The 17,354-nt window shown below is 43.0% G+C and overlaps 1 protein-coding gene across 4 annotated transcripts in view; it reads right to left on the bottom strand.

Annotated features, from left to right (window-relative positions):
* Positions 1 to 17,354, bottom strand: part of LOC117360129 (loricrin-like) — a 132,843-nt gene that overhangs the window by 5,986 nt on the left and 109,503 nt on the right. For all 4 annotated transcript variants that reach the window (XM_033943834.1, XM_033943835.1, XM_033943836.1 and 1 more), the window contains one exon: positions 344 to 463. In XM_033943834.1, the coding sequence (XP_033799725.1) occupies positions 344 to 463 (120 nt within the window). The remainder of the gene's footprint in view (positions 1 to 343; positions 464 to 17,354) is intronic.

The following is a 17,354-nucleotide window of genomic DNA, read 5'->3' as shown; positions in this document are numbered from 1 at the left end:
ATTCCCTAATTGTGTAGGTTAAGAATGGGTTGGGGGAAGACTGAGCCACAGGTTGATAGTTATGTTTCTCTTCCTTTCAGCGACGATAAATGGTACCAATGAAAAATCCCAAAATTCATTCTTTGTACAGGAGCTGAAATTAGCTTTGGGCCCAAACTGCATTCTAAAGCATGCCTTTAAACTATGAACCTTTAAATTTGAATTATAAAATTGAATTGTCAGTAACAGAATCATCTATCCATGTATTAAAACGTTTAGAATGACATCCCCAAAGATAACACAGATTTTTTTTTTAAGTGTTTCTATGCAAAAAATAAATTGATTATAATGAATGGAAACTTACGTCCAGAGGATTGACCTCCCTGTTGGCAGGAGCTGCCTCCTCCCTGAGAGATCTGTGAGCTGTTTGAGCTCTGACTCCACTTTCCTCCACAGTCACTGCCCTGGCTAGTTGTAGTTGTTTCTGATGGCCCAGAACAGAAAAACAATCATGATTCTATGAATGTAAACATCTCTAAGGATCACACTATAATTTTAAAATAATTTCTAAGTAAAATGAATTGCAATGAATGGAAACTTACGTCCAATGATTTGAGAGCTCTGAGAGCTCTGTGAGCTCTGACTCCCCTGTCCTCCACAGCCGCTGCTCTGGACAGTTGTAGATGTTTCTAAAGGACCAGAACAGGAAAAGAGTCGTGATTCTATTAATGCAAACTTCACTAAAGATCGCACAAAATCTTTTAAATAATTTCTTATGAAACTGTATCGCAATGAATGAAAACTTACTTCCACTGGATTGAGTATTCTGTTGGCAGGAGCCAGCTCCACCCTGAGAGCTCTGTGAGCTCTGATTCCACTGCCCTCCACTGCCACTACTCTGGACAGTTGTAGATGTTTCTAAAGCACCAGAACAGGAAGAGTCATGATTCTATTAATTCAAACTTCACTAAAGATCGCTCAAAATCTTTTAAAATAATTTCTTAGAAAACTGTACAGTAGTCCCCCTATATTCCCGTGAATCTCGAAAAACCACGAATACGGTTTTTCATGGGGGAGCCTGAAAAGGGCAGCGGGAGAGGGCAGCAGGAGAGCAGCCGGAGTGCCGCAAGTGCAGGAAATCACTCGCGGTAAGCTCCAACCACCTCTTCCTGCAGTAAGTCGGGCCTTATCCAATCAGGAGCTGCGTGTCAAAGCAGCTCCTGATTGGATAATGCCCGACTTAGTGCAGGAAGAGTCGGTCGGAGTGTACCGTGAGTGATTTCCTGCACTCGCGGCGCTCTGGCTGCTCTCTCCTGCCTCTCCCGCTGCCCTCTCCTTGGCGGTTCTCAGTCAGAAAATACCGCGAATGACTGGGACCACGAACCACCGACCGCGAACGACCGGGGGAACACTGTATTGTAATGAATGAAAACTTACGTCCAGTGATTTGAGTAGTATTTTGGCAGGAGCCAGCTCCACCCTGAGAGCCCTGTGAGCTCTGACTCCACTGCCCTCCACTGCCACTGCCCTGGCTAGATGTAGATGTTTCTGTTGACACAGAAAATAAATAGAATCATGATTCTGTGACATTTTGGTATTTGCTTAAATATGGATTTTCCCCACATTTTTAACTTTTTCCTATGTAGACAACCTCATCATAGCAGCAGTCCTTCGGTAGAACCTGCAAACTTAATTTTTTTAAACTTCTACATATCATACCAGAAACTATAAATGATACCTCTTCTGGGTCTGCAAATTATCCAAGTTTTCCACAGACCTCTATGCTATTTATTATTATTTGTTTGAATTTAATATTTATTTATTCAGTTTTCTATACCGTTCTCCCAAGGGAGCTCAGAACGGTTTACATTAATTTATTCAGGTACTCAAGCATTTTTCCCTGTCTGTCCCAGTGGGCTCACTATCTACCTAATGTACCTGGAACAATGGGGGAGATTAAGTGACTTGCCCAGGGTCACAAGGAGTAGCGTGGGTTTGAACCCACAACCCAGGGTGCTGAGGCTGTAGCTTTAACCATTGCACCACACACTATTGCATATCTACAGTGATATTGAACTAATAAGAGATCTAGAAGATTATAATTTAAATGAAATATAGCTATTTAATCTTAAGTAAAAAATAATAATAAACACTGCATCCTTAACAAAATCAAGTTATTGAATTATAATGAAATGAAACTTACGTCCTTTATTTTGGCATGAGCTGTTGCCTTGTTCCTGTTGATTCCACTGGCTACTTCCCTTGGAAGACATGGTTGTTTTTTTTCCTGTTTAGAACAGTACAGACCCAGAAGAGTGATTCTTTTTAGCTTTAGACTTGTCTTTATGAGCATGCATTTATATACCCAGTTTCTGTCACTCCCTGTGTCAAATGTCATGTGTGCCTTGGTGGAGTCTTTGAATAGCGAATAGGAGTTTAGCATCACCCATTTAATTTTGTTAATTCTTTAATTATTCTCTGACCCAAAGGTAAGGTGGGTATCACCGGTGTAAGTTCTTAATTTGATATTTGAAATGACATGATGGCATGCTTCATACGTAATCTGTACCTTGTTACTTTTTTGGGGACTAATTATTTTCTAAACATAGCCCTTTGTAAATATTCAAACCAAGGTATGAGCCTGCATTCAAATTCACAGAAATGTGTTTGCATACATTTAAAGGGCAATTCTTTAAGTTAAGCACTCATATTTACATGCCAGTTACACACATGAATATTTAGGACATATTCTGTTCATTATATCACCTACGATACTTTTCGCAAAACTATGGGCTCCTTTTACAAAACTGCAATAGCGTTTTTAGCGCACGCAGGATTGCCGCACATGCTAAACCCGCACTACGCGGCTAGAACTAACACCAGTTCAATGCGCTAAAACTGCTATCACAGCTTTGGAAAAGGAGCCTTATGTTCTTAGTAACAGCCCCCACATTATGGTACGCTCTTCCACTTTGTCTTCATTAGGAAACCTCTCTAGCTAAATTCAAATCTGGTCTCAATACCTTTTTATTTAAAGATGCATACAGTATTATATAATTGGCATAAATCAGAACATAAACATTTACGTTATCATCTGATTGAGGTATCATTTATATCAACCCTATATCCTCTTTTCTCATGTAATTTCCCTTCACTTTCTTTCCTCTCAAGATACAGTAAAACCTTGGTTTGCGAGCATAATTCGTTCCGAAAACATGCTTGTAATCCAAAGCTTTCATATATCAAAGCAAATTTCCCCATAAGAAATAATTGAAACTCAGATGATTTGTTCCACAATGCCAAAACTTTAATACAAAATACTGTATGTACTTGTATTGCAAGACCTTGCTTGTATATCGTTAAAATTTAATAAAATGGTTTGCTTGTCTTGTAAAACACTTGCATATCAAGTTACTTGCAATCCAAGGTTTTACTGTATTGGAGTTACATAAGAACATAAGCAATGCCTCCGCTGGGTCAGACCTGGGGTCCATCGTGCCCAGCAGCCCGCTCACGCGGCGGCCCAACAGGTCCAGGACCTGTGCAGCAATCCTCTATCTATACCCTTCTATCCCCTTTTCCAGCAGGAAATTGTCCAATCCTTTCTTAAATCCTAGTAACGTACTCTGCCCTATTACATCCTCTGGAAGCGCATTCCAGGTGTCCACCACACGTTGGGTAAAGAAGAACTTCCTAGCATTCGTTTTCAATCTGTCCCCTTTCAATTTTTCTGAATGCCGTCTTGTTCTTTTATTTTTTGAAAGTTTGAAGAATCTGTCCCTCTCTACTCTCTCTATGCCCCTCATGATCTTGTAAGTCTCTATCATATCCCCTGTAAGTCTCCTCTTCTCCAGGGAAAAGAGACCCAGTTTCTCCAATCTCTCAGCGTATAAAAGGTTTTCCATCCCTTTAATCAGACGTGTCGCTCTCCTCTGAACTCTCTCGAGTAACGCCATATCCTTCTTAAGGTACGGCGACCAGTATTGAACGCAGTACTCAAGATGTGGACGCACCATTACCTGATACAGCGACAGGATAACTTCTTTCGTTCTGGTTGTAATACCCTTCTTGATTATACCTAGCATTCTATTCGCTCTCTTAGCGGCCACTGCGCACTGTGCCGTCGGCTTCATTGTCATGTCCACCATTAACCCCAAGTCCCTTCCTTGGGTACTCTCATTCAATAACATCCCTCCCATCATATAATTGTACCTCGGGTTTCTGCTTCCCACATGCAATACTTTACACTTCTCAATGTTGAACTTCATCTGCCATCTTTATTCTTTTTCCCGTAATGTCTCCATTTTGTAGGGTTTTTTTTCTTTCTCTTTTATTATTATTGAGTTGTTTTTAATTATTTTATTCCCCTCCCCCCAATTACCTTCTAATTGTACAACGCTCAGACATTTGTGTGCAGTATATCAAGACTAAAATAAACTTGAAACTAAGGCTACCAGGCCTGTGGATACCAGGATTAGTCACGTGGTTAAGTCAGCAGGTTGTGAACAAAAGCATTCAAATACCACTATAATGCCTTGTGGTCTGAACAAGCCCCTTAATGGGGAAGTTATCAACATGGACTACTTTTAAGTTGTGATAGTTTACCACAAGTAGGGTTATTTTTGTAGCAGGTCTCATTGTATTAAATAACTTGGCTTATGATAACTATTCCCCCCTTAACCCTCTATTATCTCAGATACAAACTATGATTATAAGCCCTCTGAAGACAGGGAATTGCCTACTACCGTATTTTCACGCAAATAACGCGCACCCGTATAAAACGCGCACACGGGTATAGCGCGCAGAAATCACGATGATATGTACAAAAACTTTGGTATACCGCGCTCACGGGTATACCGCGCATGCTGCCCGACGCTCCTTTCGCCCGCCCTGACTTTCCGTGCACTGTCCCCCCTTGAAGGTCTGTCCCCATCCTGAAAGCCTGATGCCCCCCCCCCCCGACGTCCGATACATCCCTCCCTCCGAAGGACCACCGACTCCCCAACAATATCGGGCCAGGAGGGAGCCCAAATCCTCCTGGCCACGGCGACCCCCTAACCCCACCCCGCACTACATTACGGACAGGAGGGATCCCAGGCCCTCCTGCCCTCGACGCAAACCCCCCTCCCCCCAACGACCGCCCCCCCCAAGAACCTCCGACCGCCCCCCCAGCCGACCCGCGACCCCCCTGGCGACCCCCACGACCCCCCCACCCCCCTTACCTTTGGTAGTTGGGCCAGAAGGGAGCCCAAACCCTCCTGGCCACGGCGACCCCCTAACCCCACCTCGCACTACATTACGGGCAGGAGGGATCCCAGTCCCTCCTGCCCTCGATGCAAACCTCCCCCCCCCCAACGACCGCCCCCCCCCAAGAACCTCCGACCGCCCCCCCACCCGACCCGCGACCCCCCTGGCGACCCCCCCACCCCCCTTCCCCGTACCTTTGGTAGTTGGCCGGACAGACGGGAGCCAAACCCGCCTGTCCGGCAGGCAGCCAACGAAGGAATGAGGCCGGATTGGCCCATCCATCCTAAAGCTCCGCCTACTGGTGGGGCCTAAGGCGTGTGGGCCAATCAGAATAGGCCCTGGAGCCTTAGGTCCCACCTGGGGGCGCGGCCTGAGGCACATGGTCGGGTTGGGCCCATGTGCCTCAGGCCGCGCCCCCAGGTGGGACCTAAGGCTCCAGGGCCTATTCTGATTGGCCCACGCGCCTTAGGCCCCACCAGTAGGCGGAGCTTTAGGATGGATGGGCCAATCCGACCTCATTCCTTCGTTGGCTGCCTGCCGGACAGGCGGGTTTGGCTCCCGTCTGTCCGGCCAACTAGCAAAGGTACGGGGAAGGGGGTGGGGTGGTCGTGGGGGTCGCCAGGGGGATCGCGGGTCGGCTGGGGGGCGGTCGGAGGTTCTTGGGGGGGGACGGTCGTTGGGGGGGAGGGGGGTTTGCGTCGAGGGCAGGAGGGCCTGGGATCCCTCCTGCCCGTAATGTAGTGCGGGGTGGGGTTAGGGGGTCGCCGTGGCCAGGAGGGTTTGGGCTCCCTTCTGGCCCGATATTGTCGGGAAGTCGGCGGTCCTTCGGGGTGGGGGTGCGAGTGGTCCTGCCGGGGGGGGGATGTATCGGACGTCGGGGAGTCGGCCGGGCAAGAGGGCTTGGGCTCCCTCTTGCTCCGATCGTGGATGCGGGTGCGGGTGGGAGCGCGTGCGAGCGGTCGTTCGGGGTGGGGGTGCGAGCGGTCCTGCTGGGGGGGTGAATCGGGCGTCGGGCGGGGTGGGAACTATGTTTTAAAACTTTTGTATACCGCGCTCACGCATATAACGCGCGAGGGGTATGCGCGGTAGGTAAAACGCGTATAACGCGCGCGTTATATGCGTGAAAATACGGTATACGTGAATGTAACTTAAGTTCACTGGACAGACATAAGCAAAATAGTATAACATTAGCATTTGCATTCCTGTCACCTGCAACTGAAAGCTAATCACCATCAATCAATAATCACACAACTCAGTTTTATGGGAATAAATATTTGGCCGCAGCTTTATTATCTATCTGAATATTATCTGAATATTATCTTCACTTACAATACAATCTGTGTCCAAAAACCAACAAACCCCCAATGCATATTTCACACATCCCCAGGGAGCTATTCGGTGTTGAAACTAGCTCCCGTTAAATCTTTAAATTTATAACATTCCCCCAAACATGGCCCACGGTGACGCAAGGCCATGCTTCCCCTCCCCCCAAACATGACCCACGGTGATGCAAGTCCATGCTTCCCCTCCCCCCAAACATGATCCACGGTGATGCAAGGCCATGCTTCCCCTCGCAGCGGTATCGCATACGAGTGTTACATTTATTTATTTATTAACTGCTCATCTCCCAGATCCAACTGGGCCAAACCCCATTTTCCGCCCCACCCAAAGCTGCGACCACCTCCCCCCAACCCCATAAGCTCCACCAAATCCATCCAAGTCGACATATAATATGTACACCACCCCACCCCACCCCACAGCACTAACACAAAACATAACACCAGTACAAATGGGAGGGAGGGAGGGAGGGATAATCTTTTCCTGAAGAGACTACTCTACTGTTCCCCTTTCTTCACAGAATTCACTCCAGCCTGCCACAATATCCAACCAATCATGTGACTGCTCCACCCCATCACCTTAGAAACCTCCTTAATCATTTTTCTTTCTTACAAGCTCTGTCTATTAACCCTTTCTTACTTCCTCTTATAAAATTGTCAATCCTTATTCTACAGACCCTTGATAACACCTCATATATTCCCCTTACCCTCTGTCCCCCCTACCATTTTACCCACATCATCATTCAATAAATATTACCAGCCGGTGACATCAGCTCAGCTAATGTTATATCACACCAGATGAATCTGGTGTTCTTCTAAATGGCGACAGGAGGTATCTTGCCAGTGCCTCCAGAAGGACAGCAGTGCGTCTAAGTCTGCGTTTGGATATTTTGAGAAAGACGTCCAAATTGAAATCTAGAAGAGAAAATGCCCATTTTCAAAACTGCAACACGTCTATCTTTCTTTCTTTCTTCTTTTTTTTCCGCCCAAAAAAATGATCTATCTAGATGTTTTGTCCCTTAGTGCATCTATAGTTTTGGCTATTTTCAAATACAAAAAAGTCTAAATGAAAAACACACAAAAAGAAGCCATCAGGACATTCAAACAGCCAGCCTTCTTAGCAAACAGACCACACAGACAGCTGAGCAGAGCAGAGAGGCACTCTATGGGGTACTTCAGTGAATGTCACATTTAAAAAGTCCCAGATACACATGTCACTTATACTGTACAGTATACCACAATAACAGCTTTTGCGCCTGCAGGTATCCTCTTTATGTAGATACAGTAGATTTTGGGTGGGTTTTGGAGGGCTCACCATACAATATAAGCAGATTATAGTGATGTGTACCTGAGACTTTTTAATCTGATGTTCACTGCAGTACCCCCTAAATTGCCCCTCTGATCTCCTGAGCTGGGTCTGTGTGACCATCTGAAGCTGTAATACAGGCTGGATGTACTGTTTCTTTCACATCTTTGGGTGGTGGTAAGGGGTCGGTGACCACTGGGAGATTAAGGTGGGGGGGCATGCTTTAATCGCTCCAGTGGTCATCTGGTCAGTTTGGGAACCTTTTTGACCCTTATTCATTTTTAAAACAGGTCTTTCCCCAAACATCTAAATGGTGCCCTGGGCATTTTGTTAAGTTTGATTATCCCTGCAGAAAGTCCAAGGCCTAAGCTCACACAAAACACACCTCTAACACACCCCCTTAAGATTTAGATGTACTGGAGAGAAAACAACCAGAAAGATGTCTAGAAAGTCTGCTTTGAAAATGGCCTCTTGGACATTTTGACTAGTAAGACGTCCAAGTCCCAGTTTATGCCATATTTTGGATGTCTATCTTTTTTGAAAATGAGTCCCATATTGATAAGTTTCTGCTCTGTATTTCTGCTTACCTGCAAATATGCCCTCGGAGCACTTGATTAACTTCAGAGCAATTGAGAAATAATTTGTTTCAGGTACATTTAAGTTCAGTGACCAGAAAGGTGCCTATTTTGGTGGATAAAAATGCCAAAAATCCACCTAATTCTATTCAGCAACAACCCATTTCCCTTACATAATGCATATTTGCAAGGGGAATGTACACATGGATAGAACTTGGGTGGCAAATTTGCATGAGTAAATTAGAGAATACTGTAAGTTATGTGAGTATCAATGACATTAAGGTGCAAGCATTTACTCTACTTTTGTTGTTGATATAAGTGTTCACCCTTAATTTTGTGGCTAACTCCAGGATTCAAATTGGCGAGTCTGGAATCTTCCGGAAGCATTGGATGCAGGCAGCCATTCGTACACTAGATGATGTTATATCAAATGGGAAAATGCTTGATTTTTCACGACTGTGACAATCATTCGGCATTTCAAAATCTCAAAATTATAGATGGTTGTAGTTGAAGCAGGCCATTCAAAGTGGGTTCCCTGACTGGTGAAATCTAAAATGTCATTATAGCTTGCATGTCCTATGTTTCTAGACAGATTTACTAGGACATCAGGCCACCAGGTGGTATAAATTAATTTCTGAATTCTTGAATAAAAAAACAAAAAATAGTCTTAGAAACATTTGGAGCATTGAGGTAAAGCAGTATATTTCTGCGTATCGATGGCCATGAATTTGGACTTGGAGGATGAGATGTACAGCATCATCATCTATGAGACAAACATGTTTTTTTTTGTTACATAGATCTTTTTGGACCCCTGTTCGTTTATACAAATTAAACAGTTCTAATTCTAATAGATGATGGCACTGCCATCTGGACATAGGGACATTGGATCATCTGTTGTTCTATTGTCCGTTGATACTCAACTTTTGGAAGTCAATATGGGGCCAAATTTATATCATACTGGAATCAACAATTCCATTGACATATGAGGTAGTCATATGTGGAACAATACTGCATGTTAAGCCCCCTATGGACTGCTATAAATGCCGGCTTTACCTAATTATGACCAGGGTAGCCGTGCAAATGGTGACTCATAATTGGAAAAATTGGGATCGCCTTAGTTATACTTTTTGGTGGGAGAACTTATGTTTATGTTACAAGTATGAGAAGATGAATGCTGAAATGCTGGGGCATAATAAGTTATTCAAATTAGTTTGGGGTCCATTGATGTCTTTTGTGGCTTTGTTATAGTTGTGTTTTTTATTTTCTGGTTTTTTAGTATACACACATCCAGGGGAGGGAGGGTGGGGGGTATTTCTTTTGTCTTGTTCTATTACTTGATGAATGTGTTGGATAGGAAAGGGGTTTTATTTCTTCTGTATTACTATTGATTGTTTATTAGTGCTTATTATGATTATTAATGTATGTATGTATATTGTTGTGCACTTTTGTTAGTTTTGAAAACTTAATAAAGATTTATTTTTTAAAAAAAAATGTAGGCACGCATATACCAGATTGCACTAGTTTTCTGTAATAGAAAATAGACCGCCTTTAAGGGATCTTCATCCACACAGTTATGTTTCAGTGTGATTTTCAGTTTTTAATCCACGAGTTTTCATATCAGGACTTCCAAGGACCCCTGAGGAAGACAGCATTGTTGAAACACGGATCGGGTTGAGTCCACAGCCTTCTACGGTTTAGGTCCTACCGTAGATATACTTTATGTGAATTATCAAATTGTACTTCTTTGAATAAAGCCTGCATCTTGAACATTACCATCTCCACAGAGTTTTTGTTTTCGCTTTTATATAATAGCTCAATTCTGGGTGTCCTGTTATAGAATTGCCCTGCTAATGTAAAGTGTCTTTATAAAATATTAATATGAATCCTATATCAAAGTTGTTAGAACACATGCAGACTCTGAAAAATTGTAGGCAGACTTTAGGAAATTGAATACAGAGTGTCCAAATGGCAGATAAAACTTAACATGGACAAATGAAAAGTGAAAAAACCCAAAGCAAAATTGCAGAACATGTATAAGGTGCAGGAATTTATTTAATAGAAGTCATAAAAACATATATATATTAGCAATCAATAAAAGAAATAAAAATGATAATAAAAATAACAATTATCCAAAGGCTGGTTCTTGTTGTAAAGCGTGCTGGACCTGACATGGTCCATGTTTCGAAAAACACTTCTTCCTCAGGGGTCCAAGAAGTTCAATACACAAAATATGCAAGGAACCCAAATGGTGAAAATAATTATGCAATAATGCAAAGAAATCAGTCGTTGAACTTTCCTGATTGTGAAGCATGCTAATTTGATTATCGTGCACTAATCTGTTAGCGAACCATAGTAAAAGGGGGGGTTAGTGCAGCTTTACAATCAGGAAAGTACGACGACTGATTTCTTTGCTTTATTTTCAGCATTATTGCATAATTATTTCCACCATTTTGTGTATTGAATATTTTGAATATTTTGTGTATTGAATTTCCTGGACTCCTGAGGAAGAAGTGTTTATCGAAACACGGACCGTGTCAGGTCCAGCATGCTTTACAACAAGAACCAGCCTTTGGATATAATTATTATTTTTATTTTTATTATCATTTTTATTTCTTTTATTGATGCTAACATATAACTTTTATTAAATAAATTCCTGGTGTTACACTTATTATGAGTTTTAAAAATGAATAAAGATTTTTTAAAATAAATTCCTCGACCTTGTACACGTTCTGCAGTTTTCCTTTGGTTTTTTTGTATTACATTTTCACTGCAGTACCTGTTGGTAATTTTTTTTTGCTTTGCCAAATGAAAAGTTATGCACATTGGAAGATTGGAAATTATAGTTACCAGACACTAGGATCCACCTTAGCAGTCAGTGCCCAAGAAAAAGATCTAGGTGTCATCATAGACAACGAGCCAAAACCTTCCACCCAGTGTACGACAGTGGCCAAAAAAGCAAACAAGATGCTAGGAATAAGACTAAAAATATAATAATGCCTTTTTTTTACGTCATGGTATGACCTCATCTTGAGTATTGTATTCATTTCTGATCACCTTATCTCAAAAAAGGTTCAAAGAAGAGTGACCAAGATAATAAAGTGGATGGAATTCCTTTCATATGAGGAAAGACTAACGAGGTTAGGGCTCTTCATCTTGAAAAATATATGACTGGGGGGAGATATATGATTGAAGTCTATAAAATCCTCAATGGTGTAGAATGGGTACAAATGAACTGATGTTTCACTCGATCAAAAATTAAGAAGATTAGGGGGCATTTGATAAAGTTACAAGGAAATACTTTTAAAACCAATAGGAGGAAATATTTTTTCACTCAGCAAATTGTTAAGCTCTGGAATGCATTGCCAGAGGATGTGCTAACTATGATTAATGTTGTTAATGGGTTTAAAAAAGGTTTGGACAAGTTCTTGGAGGAAAAGACCAAAGTCTGCTGTTCAGACAAAAATGGGGGAAGCCATTACTTGCCCTGGGTTCATTAATATAGAATGTTGCTACTATTTGGGGTTTTGCCAGGTACTTGTGACCTGGATTGGGACAGTGACAAAACATGTGTGGTCGGGACAGGGAAATTGAGTTCCTGCAGGGGTGGGGAAATATTTGTCCTTGTATCATTAATATTGGGCAGCATGTCAAGGACATGGAACACCAACCTGAGGAACAGGGTGATTCACTATAAGAGTTCACAGTTAAATCTGGCTCTATGGACACATAACTAAACTAACTAAACCTTAAGTTTATATACCGCATCCTCTCCATGAATATAGAGCTCGGCACGGTTTACAAGAGTTTAATAAAGGAAAAGAATAGCACATTGAGTTTAGTGGATTGAGTATAGGGGGGAGGAGAGCGTTACGTTTTTGTGAAAAGACTGGTTTTCAGGTGCCTATGGAATAGTTGGAAGGAGACCTGAGTCCACAGTGGGGTAGTAAGGTTATCCCAAAGCCCTGTAATTCTGAAGAAGATAAATTTTCCCAGTTTTCCTGCATAGAGGATACCTTTTAGTGAGGGGAAGGAAAGTTTAAGTTTTTGGGTGGGCCTGATATTGTCAGGACTCGGGGAGTTCCAAGATAGAGGGAGCATGCCGTGTAGGATTTTAAAAGCTATGCAGGAACATTTAAAATGAACTCTGGCAATTATTGGAAGCCAGTGGAGTTTGGACAAAAGTGGGGAGACATGGTCAAATTTACGTTTTGCGAAGATCAACTTGGCCGCAGTGTTCTGAATTAGCTGAAGTCTATGAAGACTCTTTTTGGTTAGACTAAGGTAGATGGAATTGCAGTAATCTAGTTTGGGAAGGATGATGGATTGAACAACGATGGCAAAATGTTGTTGGCAGAAGCAGGATCTCACTTTCCTCAGCATGTGGAGACTGAAAAAGAATGATTTTACCAGGGAGTTGAGGTGGTTGGTGAAGGAAATAGAAGAGTCGATGATGATGCCTAGAACTTTGCTTGAGAACTCAAGCTGCAACGTGGCACCAGAGGGCAGTGCAAAGAGGGTGGGCAACTGTTCTAATTTTGGACCGAGCCAGAGAAGTTTCGTTTTGGACTCGTTCAGTTTCATTTGAACAGAGAGAGACCAGGATTGGAGTTTAGTTATACAGGCTGTTATATTCTCAAAGAGGTTGGTAAGGTTCGAGTCTGTCTCGAGAAGGACAAGGATGTCGTCAGCATAGTGTAGATTGTTTCAAGGGAAGATTGATGGAAGATTTTCAGGGAAGACATGTACATGTTGAAGAGAATAGGGGATAGGGGTGAACCCTGCGGGACTCCACAGATCAGTTTCCAAGGAGCAGACATGATGCCATTTGTGTTGACAGTGTAGGAGCAGGAACGTAAGAAGTTCGAGAACCATTCTAAGACTGTGGAGTTGATGCCTATCTCAGAAAGTTGATAAATTAGAATATCGTGGTGGACGACATCGAAAGCTACAGAGAGATTGAATTGTAATAGGACAGCAAACTTATTGCGAGAGTGTAATTGTTGCATCTTTGAAATGAATGAGACCAGGAGGGATTCGGTGCTGAAGTTGGGTCTGAAGCCATATTGGTAAGGTAAGAGAATGGAGAATCTCTCTAGGTAGGATGAGAGCTGGGTGGAAATGATGGCCTCTAGCATTTTAGTCAGGAGAGGGATGTTTGCTATGGGACTGTAGTTAGAAGGAGAGGAAGGGTCAAGATCGGCTTTTTTCAGTAATGGGGACAAGGCAATATGTCCATTTCTGCGGAGAATAGGCCTGATGTTAAAGCGGAGTTTATAAGTCCGGTAAGGGATGAGATGGCCTGTGCAGGAATGTTCTCGTACAAGTAGGAAGGGAATGGATCTAAGGTACATTTGCAAGATTTCAGTTTGAGGTAGAGATTGACAAGAGACATGGTTCAGTGAATCACATGGATGGGATGCAAACATACCGGGATATAATCTTTTTAGGAAGGACAGAGATGGTCATAAAGGTGGAGGAGTAGCTCTCTATGTAAAGATCAATATCCAAGCGACCGAAATGCAAGGGACCTGGGGAGAGGAAGAAGCGATATGGATTGCTCTGAAAAGAGAAGATGGAACTTCTATCTACGTGGGTGTAGTCTACAGACCTCCGACTCAATCGCAGCAAATTGATAAGGATCTGATTGTGGATATCCAAAAGTTTGGAAGGAAAGAGGAGGTTCTGCTGTTGGGAGATTTCAACCTGCCGGATGCGGACTGGAATGTTCCATCTGCGGAATAGGAAAGAAGTAGGGAGATTGTGGATGCCTTTCAAGAGGCTCTGCTCAGACAAATGGTGACGGAACCCACAAGGGAAAAAGCGATATTGGATCTGGTCCTCACAAATGGAGAGAGTATCTCTAATGTTCGAGTGGGTGCTCACCTGGGTAGTAGCGATCATCAAACGGTTTGGTTTGATATAACGGCTAAAGTGGAGAGCGGCCGCACGATACTTAAAGTCCTAGATTTCAAACGTACGGACTTTAATGCAATGGGAAAGTACCTGAAGAAAGAGCTGTTAGGATGGGAGGACATAAGAGAAGTGGAAAGACAGTGGTCTAAGCTGAAAGGAGCGATAAAAATGGCTACGGACCTTTATGTGAAGAAAATCAATAAAAACAAGAGAAAAAGGAAGCCGATATGGTTCTTCAACCTAGTGGCTGAGAAAATAAAGGCGAAAGAGTTGGCGTTCATGAAATATAAAAAAACCCAAGAAGATGAGAGCAGAAAGGACTACAGGGTGAAACTGAAAGAAGCCAAGAGAGAGATACGTTTAGCGAAGGCACAGGCGGAAGAACAAATGGCTAAAAATGTAAAAAAGGGAGATAAAATTTTTTTCAGATATATTAGTGAAAGGAGGAAGATAAAAAATGGAATTGCTAGGCTAAAAGATGCTGGGAACAAATATGTGGAGAGTGATGAGGAGAAAGCAAATGTGCTAAACAAATACTTCTGTTCTGTGTTCACAGAAGAAAATCCTGGAGAAGGACTGAGATTGTCCGGCAAAGTTACACGAGAAAATGGAGTAGATTCTGCGCTGTTCACGGAGGAGGGTGTTTATGAGCAACTTGAAAAACTGAAGGTGGACAAAGCGATGGGACCAGACGGGATCCATCCCAGGATACTAAGGGAACTCAGAGAGGTTCTGGCGAGACCTATTAAAGACTTGTTCAACAAATCTCTGGAGACGGGAGTGATTCCTGGGGATTGGAGGAGAGCGGATGTGGTCCCTATTCATAAAAGTGGTCACAGGGATGAAGCAGGAAACTACAGGCCGGTGAGCCTCACTTCAGTTGTTGGAAAAATAATGGAAGTGTTGCTGAAAGAAAGGATAGTGTATTTCCTTGAATCTAATGGGTTACAGGATCCGAGGCAACATGGCTTTACAAAAGGTAAATCGTGCCAAACGAACCTGATTGAATTTTTTGATTGGGTGACCAGAGAGCTGGATCAAGGACATATGCTAGTTGTAATTTACTTGGATTTCAGCAAAGCCTTTGATACAGTTCCTCATAGGAGGCTGTTGAACAAACTTGAAGGGCTGAAGTTAGGACCCAAAGTGGTGAACTGGGTCAGAAACTGGCTATCGGACAGACGCCAGAGGGTGGTGGTTAATGGAAGTCGCTCGAAGGAAGGAAAGGTGACTAGTGGAGTCCCTCAGGGTTCGGTGCTGGGGCCAATCCTGTTCAATATGTATGTAAGTGACATTGCTGAAGGGCTAGAAGGAAAAGTGTGCCTTTTTGCAGATGATACCAAGATTTGTAACAGAGTAGACACCGAAGAGGGAGTGGAAAATATGAAAAAGGATCTGCAAAAGTTAGAGGAATGGTCTAATGCCTGGCAACTAAAATTCAATGCAAAGAAATGCAGAGTAATGCATTTGGGGATTAATAATAGGAAGGAACCGTATATGCTGGGAGGAGAGAAGCTGATATGCACGGACAGAGAGAGGGACCTTGGGGTGATAGTATCCGAAGATCTAAAGGTGAAAAAACAGTGTGACATGGCAGTGGCTGCTGCCAGAAGGATTCTGGGCTGTATAAAGAGAGGTGTAGTCAGTAGAAGGAAGAAGGTGTTGATGCCCCTGTACAGGTCATTGGTGAGGCCCCACTTGGAGTATTGTGTTCAGTTTTGGAGACCGTATCTGGCGAAAGTCGTAAGAAGACTTGAGGCAGTCCAGAGGAGGGCGACGAAAATGATAGGAGGCTTGCGCCAGAAGACGTATGAGGAGAGACTGGAAGCCCTGAATATGTATACCCTAGAGGAAAGGAGAGACAGGGGAGATATGATTCAGACGTTCAAATACTTAAAGGGTATTAACGTAGAACAAAATCTTTTCCAGAGAAAGGAAAATGGTAAAACCAGAGGACATAATTTGAGGTTGAGGGGTGGTAGATTCAGGGGCAATGTTAGGAAATTCTACTTTACGGAGAGGGTGGTGGATGCCTGGAATGCGCTCCCGAGAGAGGTGGTGGAGGGTAAAACTGTGACTGAGTTCAAAGAAGCGTGGGATGAATACAGAAGATTTAGAATCAGAAAATAATATTAAAGATTGAACTAGGCCAGTTACTGGGCAGACTTGTACGGTCTGTGTCTGTGCATGGCCGTTTGGAGGAGGATGGGCTGGATTAAGTCTTAACAGAGATTTTGGCAGTTGGAACTCAAGCACAGTACCGGGTAAAGCTTTGGATTCTCGCCCAGAAATAGCTAAGAAGAAAAAAAAAAAAAATTTTTAAATTGAATCAGGTTGGGCAGACTGGATGGACCATTCGGGTCTTTATCTGCCGTCATCTACTATGTTACTATGTTACTATGGTGTTCAGATATGAGTTTAAAAGAAGTCCAGGATCTGTCTGCTGGGATAGGGTTAGAGTCATTGGGGGCCAGAGAGTTGTAGGAGACTGATGGGGGAAAGGAGCTTCTTATGGTAGTGATCTTTTCGTTGAAGAATTTTGTTAGGTTGTTTGCTGATGGGGAGGAGGGGGGAATGGTGGAGTCGTTTTCGGAAGTTAAGGAGCGCCAGATGTTAAACAGTGTGCTGCTTTTGTTGTTGGATTGGGAAATTTTATCACCATAGTAGTTCTTCCTAGCTTTTTTTAGTACTGAGTTATATAACTTGATATTTTCCCTCCAGGATTGTCTGTCTGAAGGGGATTTGGATTTTTTCCATTTGCGCTCCAGTGCTCGACATTTCTGCTTCAGTTCTCTGTGGTACGGAAGATACCAAGGGGCTTTACGGGAGTAGGAGATGGATTTGGTAGATAAAGGGGCAAGAGCGCAATAGGTAGTCTTGGAGAGGTTTATCCAGTTGCGCCAGTTGGATTCTGGGTCGGTAGGCTTAGAACGGGAGGAAAGGTGATTGAGAAATTGGGACCAGAAGAATTTGCTCGTGATTTTTTTGCAGAAGGTG

The sequence above is a fragment of the Geotrypetes seraphini genome, chromosome 4 (genome assembly GCF_902459505.1).
Source record: "Geotrypetes seraphini chromosome 4, aGeoSer1.1, whole genome shotgun sequence".
NCBI classification, from domain to species: domain Eukaryota; kingdom Metazoa; phylum Chordata; class Amphibia; order Gymnophiona; family Dermophiidae; genus Geotrypetes; species Geotrypetes seraphini.
Note: the sequence above shows the minus strand (reverse complement) of the source record. Positions and strands in the feature narration are given on the sequence as shown.